At 44.8% G+C, this 12,997-nt stretch overlaps 1 protein-coding gene across 1 annotated transcript; it reads left to right on the top strand.

Annotated features, from left to right (window-relative positions):
* On the top strand, positions 1-4,401 carry LOC119285768 (apoptotic chromatin condensation inducer in the nucleus-like). The gene is made up of 6 exons (XM_037565092.1): positions 1-104; positions 192-258; positions 571-1,971; positions 2,710-2,907; positions 3,016-3,167; positions 3,623-4,401. The coding sequence occupies exons 3-6, from the start codon at positions 576-578 to the stop codon at positions 4,088-4,090; spliced, it is 2,214 nt and encodes a 737-aa protein (XP_037420989.1). The 5' UTR covers positions 1-104; positions 192-258; positions 571-575; the 3' UTR covers positions 4,091-4,401.
* The last annotated feature ends 8,596 nt before the right edge of the window (positions 4,402-12,997 follow it).

Raw genomic sequence — 12,997 nt, 5'->3', positions numbered from 1 at the left:
GCCATCTTCTCTTCTATTCTTTTCCGAGATTTTATTTGGGAATATCTTTGGTTTTTTGTTTCTTTGTTTCAGGAGTGAGTGGCCTCGGAGGATTCGGCCGGCTGGTGCGTGCAATCCGCTCTCTCTAACTCGCTTGCTTGCGATTTTTGGTACGACTTTTATGGTTCGATCTGACAGCATCTTCTTTACAGGGCTAGGGTTTTGGCATCTCCGAGCGTCAAGGGTGTTCCGTTCCGTGTCCCGCGCCAGGATTTTCAGGTAACCCTACTTAGATGTCCTACTATATTCTTCGTGGCTAGCTTGCTTCCTTTTTGTTTGTGTCTGCGCCTTTCTCCGAAGGACAGGGAGTTAGGGTGGTCAGGTGTTGAAGCTTGAGCATGCTGCTATTATATCTTGTGGTTGCTATTGATTAATCTGGCCATCCTGTTAACTCGTAGATTTAAATCGATGCATTAGGCCACCTAACACCACTTGACATCTTTTATCAGATATACAGTTCTAATCCAGAAAGGAAATCCATTGAGATCTAGTGATGGCGACTTAAGTTTTTATTTGTTTCTTTGTTGGCAGTTATCATGTCATCATTCCCTGTGCTGAAGAATCGACCCATCGATCAATGGAAAGTTACTGAGTTGAAGGATGAACTTCGAAAGAGGAGGCTCCCTGTAAAAGGTCTGAAAGAAGAACTTGTGAGGCGTCTCTTTGAATCTATTCAGAGTGAAGAGGCATCTGACGAATCTGCTGAAGACGTCGGAGCCAATGAAGGCGCACCCATTGGTAAAGATGCGAAAGATGTGGGGGCGAATGGACCGTCTGATCAAGCACCTGAAGAACATACTGCTAGTCAGAAAACTGCAGTTTCTGCTACAGAAGTTGGTCAGGAAACTAGGGTTCATGCAACTCAGGAAACTGCAGTTCCTCTCCCAGAAGTTACTCAGGAAATTATGGCTTCGTCTGTGGAACAGTCCCCCGGGGATAATGTAGTGGCAAACCATGAATCCCTGTCAAAAGAAGCCCCAACAGAAAAAGGAGATCAGCCAGAAGCAGTTGCTGGAGAAAATTCTACAGTACAAGCAGGGCACCAGCACTCTGAAAGCAATAAGATGCACATTGAGGAGACACCAGAGGTTGTCACCAATGGAACAACTGTTGTCGCTGATGTGACCAGTGCTGATCTCAAGTCGGACCTGATCTCTTCTGAAGCCAAGTCAGATACTGCTGAAGCTAGCAAAACTGATAAACATGACACATTACCAAAACCTGTGGATGCCCAAATACCAGATGCTGATCCTATGGAAACTGATGTTGCAGCTGCATCAATGAACAATGATGGGGAGAGGTTTGTTCCTGAGAATGATTTGGGCGACAATACATGGATCGATAATGAAGTGTGCAGTTCTAACCTCATGAATGAGGATCACAAGCCCATTGTATCAAAATCAAATAATCAGGTACCTGAGGTTTGCCCAGATCTAGGGTCTCCAATTAAGTGTGAGTCAATTTCTAGTGATGATATATCAAATACCAAAAAGAATATAAAGGATAACTTGAATGCTAATAATTTTGATTTAGAACTAGAGGTTAAGCCAGATATGGTCAAACCATCATCCGGCATTACTTCCTTAGGTGGAGAATTGCAGCCATTGGATGATGACAAAGAGTTGGTCAAGAACCAGTTCTCTTTGGAAGACACAGATTCCACTGCCAACGTGGATGAAGTTGGCTCTCCAGAGAAACTAAATTTAGACAGGAGTTCAGGTGATGAGTCAATGGAGGATGATGTTATGGAGATTAAGCAACTTGATTTCAGTGTTAAATATGATGATCTCAGAGGAAAGACTGAGCCTAACTCAGAATACGTGAAAGAGGTGTCTCTTCCTGATTCTGTTGTCAAGAGCTCCTCTGCTGATACAAAGGAAGTTATAGCTGAAGAAAATCCATCAGCTTCAACTGAAAAGAGAAAATTTCAAGGTCTATATCTTTCTCTCCTGCCCTTTCACTTTCTAGTTTCATTTATTACAACCGTTGGCTCCCGGAGTAAATTCCATCTTGAATGATGAGTCAGATTATCTTTGTAGTTCTGATTGCTTGCAAACATCGCACCAAAGAAACTAAAAAATGTACCGCATTGGGTGTGTTTTTGTGAGACAAGAAAGTTTGTGTAGGCACATTTATTTTTGTTGACTTTATGTTTGTTGTTACTGTGTATTGGATATGTTTCACAAAGAGGTCATTCTCTGAAGTTTTTTTGTGTTAGCACGTTTGTTTCACATAAAATAAATTTTGCTAGTGGCTTGTGAGAAGTTAGTTTAGCTGAGGAAGGCGCAGATGCTCTGTACTCTAGTATTATTGTTAGCTGCTAAGTATGAACTGAAACCCTTAGATTTTTAGATAGTCTGGTGACGTTCTATTGCTCACAAGTTGTCTAATGCTACTTAATGGGGATTTGTTTAATACTCCCTCCGTCCCAAAATTCTTGTCTTATATTTGTCTAAATACGGATGCATCTAGTTATGTTTCAGTGTTAGATACATCCATATCTAGACAAATCTAAGACAAGAATTTTGGGACGGAGGGAGTATGTCATTAATATTTGGATACAGAATTAGAATGCTAGTGAAGTAATGAGCATAAGATCTTTTTGTCATTCTGCAGTTAAATTGATAGTGTCCCTGAGTTTTGTATTAATTGCCTGTTGAACACACACAGCTCAAGAAACTGTTGCAAACACTGAGCCAATCAAACGTCAGCGTCGATGGGCTGCAGATAGTGGCAATGTTCCAGAAAGACAACCATTGAGTCAAAGTGGTTCTGATGCTCGTAAGGATATTCTCCAGCCTGCCTTAAAACGTTCTCTTGGCAGGTCTGATTCAACAGCAAGTGGAGATTCTCCAAAGGAGAGGATTGGTGAGTCCTTATTTGTTTACGTGTCCTTTCATTACCAAGTCTTTATACTTGATCAGTTCATTGTTTTCTTTTGGTAGCTAATTGTTTTTCTTTGTTTTGGTCTTGCAGTGCCACCATCTCAGAAATCTGCAACAACTTCCTTGAGAATCGACCGGTTTGTACGCCCATTTACCCTGAGAGCTGTGCAAGAGCTTCTTGGTAAAACTGGATCTGTTTGTAGCTTCTGGATGGATCATATCAAGACCCACTGCTATGTTACAGTATGTTCTATTTGTTAATCACAACTTAGTGTGTTCTTGTCTTTTATTTCCTTCTATCATCTTTGAAGCAGCATATATTATTTTCTGACTTAAGCTTCGTTTTTGCTAAGGATTGTTTTTTGTAAGGTCCAATACAGCAGACTTGCAGCCTTTCTTATGTAACCAAACTAAAAACCTATGGACCTATATTTTCTAAATGCGGTTTCATCATGCTTATAGTGAAATCATTTTGACATTTTATATTTCTCAAGTGGACTTGATAGTCGGCAAAGCCTGATAACTGATGCTACTTTCTACTAATGACTTGTGGACTAGTTGGATTTTAGTTTGGAGTGGATGTAGTTCTTAAAGAATGTATCAGTTGTAGATCTTCTTAGCTGAAAAGCATTCATTGTGATGATGCTGGTTGTTGTAAATATTTGTTCGCTTATTTTGCCTCCATGTCTTATTTGCAGTTCTCCTCGGTGGAGGAAGCTACAGCTACTCGTGATGCTGTCTACAACCTGCAGTGGCCCCCGAACAATGGCAATTATCTGTTAGCTGAATTTGTTGATCCCCAGGAAGTGAAACTCAAGCTTGAACCCCCTCCCCCTCCCCCAGCAGCAACAGCAGCGGCGGTTCCTATTAGCCCAGCCACTACACCAAGGGAGGCTCCTTTTCAGCAAGGTCAGGCAAATCAAAGTGTGCCTTGCCAAGCTGCTGCTACACCAAGGGAGCAATTGCCGCCTCCACCACCCCTTGTGAAGCCTCCTACATCTGATCCAAGGGAGAAGCTCCCACCCACCCCAAAGAAGGCAGAACCTCCTGTGGTGACACTTGATGATCTCTTCAGAAAGACACAATCCTCTCCAAGGATTTACTATCTGCCTTTATCAGATGAGGAGGTGTCAGCCAAGCTTGCTGCACAGGGCAAAGCAAATTAGTCAGTGGCCTCGTGCTTTTGTTTCGCGGTATGTAGAAGCAGCAGCATGTATTTTCTGGAAAGACTGGTTTTATCTCCTTTAAGATTGTATAATGTTGTCTGCTTTTTTCTTAAAAAAGATTGTATGTCCTCTGACCCGAGTTGTTTCGGAGTACTGAGATACTGGTTTTAGTTAGAACATCCTGGTAACTTTACTGGTTTAGTAGTGAATAAACATTCAGGAGAATGCTTATTCGTGTTACATTTGCGTTCTGCCTCGATGTGCTTGGGTGCTGCTGGCCCTCTTTATAAGAATCAAAGTTTCTCCCTTGAGTTTGATTGAAAAAACGAAAATGCGAGAAAAATTGCAACCCCTGCCGTGTAATAGTGTACTTATACTTGCCTTCATCGACGTTGTTTTTTGACTACGAAGTTTCCAAACGGTTCTTGAAAAATGAAGTTCATGCAAGCCAAGCTAAGCACAAAAGGTTTTTTCTTTACTATGCAGGACACGAAAATGTGATGTTAGCGTTATTCACACCAAATGAGACGTTGCCTGAATTTGTGCAGCCAGAAATTGATAAAATGTTGCTTGTGCAGCCAGAAATTGATAAAATGTTGCAGCGTTTTTTTTTGTCGACGTGCAAACAAAGATGTGCCCTTTTGTCAAAATTTTCTAAAATTTACGACCAGCGAAGGTTACAACCACCGTCTGAACTCACAAGTGAACTGCGCAAAATTCTGAATCCAAATAATATAACAAAACTGTCCCGGGTACCATCGCTAAAACAACTGGTGGTGGTATCCTCAAAATCGATGGCCAGTTTAGCCCTTGTGTTGAAGCTCATGACGGCGCTTTGTTCCCGATAAAGGCATTTTTATTAATTTAAAATTTTGCATTAAGCGGATACAAAGCATGACGAGTAACATCCGGCTTGGTAGATCGATTCGGAGATTATGCTATCATCTATGTTGGATAAGAAACTCCATGTCACTCGCTCCAACCACATATATACCGTCTTAAACAGTGAATTAGTACTCCGTTTGGTGTAGCGTAGACCATATATGAAGCGAATACATATAGCGGAAGATAACCTGTAAAAGAGAGGAAATTTTGCCCTAAAAAACCAAATTATTTCTACATAGCCAGAGCATACATAATAAGGCATGCGCTTCCACCCATATTAACGATCGGATCCTATTTGGTACCATCCAACCAATAATCAAAAATATTGGCAGCATTTATGGGTGGATACAAAGTAGACGCTATTTGAATGTCTGACCATGTAGAACGCGCAAATTTACATTGAAAAAAGAGGTGTTTGATTGTCTTATCATGAGTATGAAAGCTGGACTTGTTGCTTCATTGCCAACTGCGACATGCGAGATTATCTTTGATTAGCACAACTCCCTCTTCGAAGATACCAAATGAATATTTTAACTTTTAATGGAATATTTGACATCCAAATTTTCTTATTATTATTCAATGAGACTTGTGAATACGTGAGCGTATGGTACATTAGAGTCGTCTGAGGACCCAGATATAGTGAGGTTTCAGTGAAACACATCTCATCCTCGTGTCAGATTAATCAATTTCAATCTGGATAATAATTTTTGCCATGACATAACACGAAGGCCAATCAAATTCCGCCCGAAAGAAATATTCAACGGGCATGAACCGAGCACCATTTACAAATGATCACGCTTTGTAGAGGAGCTAACGGTGTTAGCAAAAGGAGTCTAAACGAATTGAGCAGCATGACCTTCCTTCAATGGGTGCAGCAACTAGCTATTAGTTGCAAACGGTGAGCATATCAATTGACATTCTCAAGAAAAAACGAGCTTGCAAACCATTGAACTCTCCCATCATACTTGTTTTAGATAATACAATACATAACTCAATAGTTATACCTCTTTAAGCGCCACCACCGTTTTTTAGAAACACGCATGAGCTGCGTGTTGTTTCATTAACAAGGAGAAAATAGTACAAGATCAAATTTTACAGGGAGACACACTCACCCCACCACCCCACGAGTATTTATACTGTCTACATTTCGGTCTCGCCCACCAGACGACCACCCCTAGCCCTATGATCCCAAGCTAGTTTCTACATCCTCCATTTGGCTGTGATCTTAGCAACCAACACTGCCTCCACGGAAAATACGTTGTCGAAAGTCCGACTGCGCTCCTTCCATGTATAGAACATCACCATGTTGATTATTGCGTTCTTTCCGGACCTATGTTTTGATGTAGGGTGAAATCCTAGTTGATAATCTTTTCACACTTGGAGGGAGGGACATCAACAAGAACAACAAGAGGAATCTCAAACAAAACCAAGTCACACATCCACTAGAATAGCACAAATGAGATCCACAAGCATAACATGAACAATCAAGGAAAAATAACATAAGGGTAAAGTTCTTCCCACTCCAAAGGAGGTGAGATCTTGATGATCTAGAGAGACCCTTCTCCCTTAGGAGGTCTTGATGATCCTATGATGGGGATCCTTCTCCCTTGAGAGGTCTTGATTCCCCAAGAAGGAGGTACAAGGAGCAAATATCTCTCTAATGTCTCATATACTTTGCTAACCTAGCCAGGAGGAGGGGATGCCATATTTATAGTCTTGGGCGAAATAAGAGAGGAGGAGAGGGTACATGGGCTTCTGACCCGGTTAGGTACGCGTAGCTCCTGGATGTCTGGGGTCTCGCCGGGCGTCGAATGTCCGTGATCGGGGCCGGATGTCTAGCCTGGGCGCTGGTCGCAGTACTGGTGTCCGGGAGCCAGATTTCCAGGGCTCGGCTGGATGTCCGGACCTGTCGGGCTGGATGTCCGGGGCAGGGACGGATGTCGACTCCTGGAGTTCTGCCAGCGATGTTCTGCTGTTGTTGTGTTCATGTAACAACAGCCTGAGATCGACGCTTGAACCTCACCTCCATGTTGTCAAGGAAAAAAGCGGTGGGCTCCTAGGCTTAAGCGGTGGCGACTTCCGGCGATGACTTCCAGTGACTTCCGGTGATTGGCGTGATGCCGTCCTCTCCCTCTCCCTTCTTCCTGCGATCTCCCTTTGTCCCTTGTTTTCTTCTTCCCCTTTTCTCCGATGCTGCTTGCTGCATGGTGCTCCTACATCGCACTTGGCGGCGCTACACCGATCCCCTTCTTCCTCTATTCTCCGCCCTCCTCCTTGTTTTCTTTTGGATCTTCCACTCTCCGTCCTAGTCTCTGCTCTGATCTACCTCCCTGGCTCATCTTCCTAGCCATCCGTTGTTGTTCATCCTCTTCCGCTGCTATTCCATTGATACGTCTCCAACGTATCTATAATTTTTGATTACTCCATGCTATATTATCTACTGTTTTGGACATTATTGGGCTTTATTATCCACTTTTATATTATTTTTGGGACTAACCTATTAACCGGAGGCCCAACCCAGAATTGTTGTTTGTTTGCCTATTTTAGGGTTTCGAAGAAAAGGAATATCAAACGGAGTCCAAACGGAATGAAACCTTCGGGAACGTGATTTTCTCATCGAACATGATCTAGGAGACTTGGACCCTACGTCAAGAAACAAAGGAGGAAGCCACGGGGTAGGGGGGCGCGCCTACCCCCCAGGCGCGCCCTCCACCCTCGTAGGCCCCCTGTTGCTCCACCGACATACTCCTTCCTCCTATATATACCTACGTACCCCCAAACGATCAGATACAGAGCCAAAACCCTAATTCCACCGCCGCAACTTTCTGTATCCACGAGATCCCATCTTGGGGCCTGTTCCGGAGCTCCGCCGGTGGGGGCATCCATCACGGAGGGCTTCTACATCAACACCATAGCCTCTCCGATGAAGTGTGAGTAGTTTACCTCAGACCTTCGGGTCCATAATTATTAGCTAGATGGCTTCTTCTCTCTTTTTGGATCTCAATACAATGTTCTCCCCCTCTCTTGTGGAGATCTATTCGATGTAATCTTCTTTTTGCGGTGTGTTTGTTGAGACCGATAAATTGTGGGTTTATGATCAAGATTATCTATGAACAATATTTGAATCTTCTCTGATGTAACGCCCTCGATGCGGCTATATCTCCCACGTGTCGAAGCACGACTTAGAGGCATAGCCGCATTGAAAGCAATGTCGCAAGTGAGGTAATCTTCACACAACCCATGTAATACATAAGGGAAAGAGATACATAGTTGGCTTACAATCGCCACTTCACACAATTACAAGAATAAAGCAGTACATCAACCAAATACAATCAAGGTCTGACTACGGAACCAAAATAAAAGAAGAACCCCAAATGCGACAAAGGTCCCCGATCGACCCCAACTGGGCTCCACTACTGATCAACTAGAACGAAACAACACAAAGGACAAGATCTTCATCGAACTCCTTCTGAGCTTGGTTGCGTCATCTGCACGGTCTCATCGGCACCTGCAAACTAGTTTTGGAAGTATCTGTGAGCCACGGGGACTCAGCAATCTCGCACCCTCGCGATCAAGACTATTTAAGCTTATGGGTAAGGTAAAGGTATGAGGTGGAGCTGCAGCAAGCGACTAGCATATATGGTGGCTAACCTATTCGTAAAAGAGAGCGAGAAGAGAAGGCAAAAGCACGGTCGAACAACTATGATCAAGAAGTGATCCTAGAACAACCTACGTCAAGCATAACTCCAACACCGTGTTCACTTCACGGACTCTGCCGGAAAGAGACCATCACGGTAACACACGCTGTTGATTCATTTTAATTAAGTTAAGGTTCAAGTTATCTACAACCGGACATTAACAAATTCCCATCTGCCCATAACCGCGGGCACGGCTTTCGAAAGTTCAAATCCCTGCAGGGGAGTCCCAACTTAGCCCATCACAAGCTCTCACGGTCAACGAAGGAATAGACCTCCTCCCGAGACGTTCCGATCAGACTCGGTATCCCGGTTCTACAAGACACTTCGACAGGTTAAAATAAATCCAGCAACACCGCCCGAATGTGCCGACAAATCCCGATAGGAGCTGCACATATCTCGTTCTCAGGGCACACTCAGATGAGACATCCTACGAGTAAAACTAACCCTCAAGTTGCCCCGAGGTGGCCCCGCAGTCTACTCGGTCAGACCAACACTCAGAGGAGCACTGGCCCGGGGGGGTTAGAATAAAGATGACCCTTGAGTCTGCAGAACCCAAGGGAAGGTGGTAGGTTGTTAGTGCAAATGTTAAAACCAAGGTTGGGCATTGCTTGAGGAGTTTTATTCAAGGCGAACTGTCAAGGGGTTCCCATTATTACCCAACCGCGTAAGGAACGCAAAATCCGGGAACATAACACCGATATGACGGAAACTAGGGCGGCAAGAGTGGAACAAAACACCAGGCATAAGGCCGAGCCTTCCACCCTTTACCAAGTATATAGATGCATTAATTTAATAAGAGATATTGTGATATCCCAACAAGTAAACATGCTCCAATAAGGAACAACATCTCCATGTTCCAACAAGGAACAAACTTCAATCTTCACCTGCAACTAACAACGCTATAAGAGGGGCTGAGCAAAGCGGTAACATAGCCAAACAACGGTTTGCTAGGACAAGGTGGGTTAGAGGCTTGGTTCAACAATATAGGAGGCATGATAAGCAAGTGGTCGGTATCGCAGCATAGGCATAGCAAAAGAGCGAGCAACTAAGCAAGCAAAGATAGAAGTGATTTCGAGGGTATGATCATCTTGCCTAAAATCCCGCAAGGAAGAAGAACGAGTCCATGAAGGAGACAAACGGGCGTAGGCGAACGAGTCCTCACAAACGCGACGTTATCGGAACCAACCCGAAGAAGCAACACCGGAAAGAAGCAAACAACATGGTAAACAACCATCACATAAACATGGCATGATGCACAATCAAGTATGATGCATGTCCGGTTTAATGAAGCATGGCAAGGTAAAGTGCACAAACAATCCTACAAATTAAGTGGAGCTCAATATGCAACGAGTTGCATATTGACGGAGTACCACATCAATTATTTAGTTCGATCTCGTTTATGTACCCAACAATATTAAATGTTGTTAAACATGGCAAGAGGGTGAAGCAAAGAAAACTATCTATCTAGTCAAGTTTAAATGAGGCCGGAAACAACAAACAACAAGTCCGAAAGCTCCTCATGTGCATATTTTAAGGTTTGGTACTGTTCTGCCCTAAACCATGTTTTAGAGTTGTTAAACATGCAAGATGAGTGCATCATGTTAAACTAGGCATTTTCCACCCCATTTACATATAAAGATTATTTAATTCGGAGCTACGGTTATTTAGTTATGAATTAAAGCATTTAAGCATGACATAGGAGCAAATTTAAACAAACAGCCTTTTAAACATTTTGAACATGGATGAAAGTTGGATATTATGAATCTAGACAAAATTCTAAGCAAGTTTCATATATAAAACATTTTAATCCGATGCACAGTTGTGAAGTTATTAAATGCATGAAGAATAGGGACTTTTCTGCAGAACGAGTAGTACTCAGGAAATTAGCTAAAACGTTATGCGGAAAAAAATACATCTCGGGCCGAATCTAGCCGGGCCAACCGAAGCAGAGGCGATGGGGGTCTCACCATGGGCCATAGCCTAGATCTGGAGAGGAGGAGGCCCAATCGCTGGATCCACATGCGTTGGAGCTGGGCCAGGCCCAGATTGAGCTCAAGGAGGAGGCGCTGGGCCACGCGACTTGCGACCACATGCAGAGGAGGAACGACACGGCGGCGACCGATGGATTCCGGCGAGGGGACGGCGGCAGGCGGCGGGAATGGGCCCGGCTGACGACGGGAATGGGTGGATCCGGCCCCTGGGCACCGGATCTGACCGGATGTGGGCAAGGACGGCGAGGGCGGCACAGATCCGGGCGAAGAAACGGCGGGGGTCGCGAGCTCCGGCGAACTCCATGCGGCGGCGCGACGAAACTCGAGGATCTGCGCGACACGGGGAGAGAGAGAGCTCTGTGAGAGAGAGATGAAGAAGGAGGGGCAGGGGAGGGAGAGAGACAGGGTGCTCGGGGTCCTCAACTCCGGCGAGAGGTCAGGCGGTGGCGCAGGGAGCTCGGGATCGAGCTCTCCTGATCCAGCTCAAGCGAGGCGACGGGGCACAACGGTCGGGCTTGGGGCGGCCCATGATGGGCTCCCCGTGGGCCTGCAGGGCCGCATGGTGGAGGGGAGACCCAGGGGCGACGTGGCCTCATCTGGTTGGGCAGGGCGGCGACGCTGCCCACTAGGGTGGCGCCATGTGGCAACGGCGAGGTGGCAGCGCTGGAGGAGGCCAAGTGGCGGCGGCGGAGCAGATCTGACGGCGACAAGTGGCGGGTGGAGGCTGGGGCTGCACGGAAAATGAAGAGGAGAGTGGAAGAATGTCCAGATTTGGAAGGGGGGGGTTCCCTTTTATAGCAAAAATGGCTAGGGTTGGGGTTCTAGGGGGTTTTCGGAGCGTTTCAGAGCCTCCGATCACGATCTGACGGTCCGGAACGGAGGGGGGTTTAGGTGGGCTGCAGGTGGGTTGTGAAAAGAGGTTGGGCTGAGATGAGAGGAGAGGAGTGCAGCCCGGCAACTGTTTCCGGAGACCGAAAACGTCCGACGTTAGACTGGCTATAATGTCGCTATAGTTAATCGTTGGGGCGTCAAACAAACTCCGAATGCGATGAAACTTGATAGGCGGTCTATCTACACTATAATAAAACCACACGCCAACTTTCATCCCATTCCGAGAACATTTTCCGGCCACTTATAAAATATTATTTCGGACATGCCGCGGGCGCGTGCAAGTGTGTCTGGGCTCAGAACAGACAACGGACGGAACTGGGAGACCCGGACTAATGCAAGTTTCGAAAACATGATGATGCAATGCAAATGATGACATGGCAAGATGCAACACGAAAGCAAATGACATGACAACGACAATGAATAACTGGAAGACACCTGGCACATCAGTCTCGGGGCGTTACATCTGAATTCTTTTATGTATGATTGGTTATCTTTGCAAGTCTCTTCGAATTATCAGTTTGGTTTGGCCTACTAGATTGATGTTTCTTGCAATGGGAGAAGTGCTTAGCTTTGGGTTCAATCTTGCGGTGTCCTTTCCCAGTGACAGTAGGGGAAGCAAGGCACGTATTGTATTGTTGCCATCGAGGATAACAAGATGTTTTTTTATCATATTGCATGAATTTATCCCTCTACATCATGTCATCTTGCTTAAGGCATTAATCTGTTCTCATGAACTTAATACTCTAGATGCATGCTGGATAGTGGTCGATGAGTGGAGTAATAGTAGTAGATGCAGGCAGGAGTCGGTCTACTTGTCTCGGACGTGATGCCTATATACATGATCATACCTAGATATTCTCATAACTATGCTCAATTACGTCAATTGCTCAACAGTAATTCGTTCACCCACCGTAAAATACTTATGCTCTTGAGAGAAGTCACTAGTGAAACCTATGGCCCCCGGGTCTATCTTCATCATATTAATCTTCCAATACTTAGTTATTTCCTTTTCTTTTATTTTACTTTGCATCTTTATCATAAAAATACCAAAAATATTATCTTATCATATCTATCAGATCTCACTCTCGTAAGTGTCCGTGAAGGGATTAACAACCCCTTATCGCGTTGGTTGCGAGGAGTTATTTGTTTTGTGCAGGTACGAGGGACTCGCGCGTAGCCTCCTACTGGATTGATACCTTGGTTCTCAAAAACTGAGGGAAATACTTACGGTACTTACGCTACACCACCCTTTCCTCTTCAAGGGAAAACCAACGCAAGTGCTCAAGAGGTAGCAAGAAGGATTTCTGGCGCCGTTGAGTCTACGCAAAAGTCAACACACCAAGTACCCATCACAACCCTTATCTCCCGCATTACATTATTTGCCATTTGCCTCTCGTTTTCCTCTCCCCCACTTCACCCTTGCCATTTTATTCGCCTTCTCT

Source organism: Triticum dicoccoides, chromosome 4A (genome assembly GCF_002162155.2).
Source record: "Triticum dicoccoides isolate Atlit2015 ecotype Zavitan chromosome 4A, WEW_v2.0, whole genome shotgun sequence".
Lineage (NCBI taxonomy): Eukaryota > Viridiplantae > Streptophyta > Magnoliopsida > Poales > Poaceae > Triticum > Triticum dicoccoides.
This window is presented reverse-complemented; position numbering and strand designations above follow the sequence as displayed.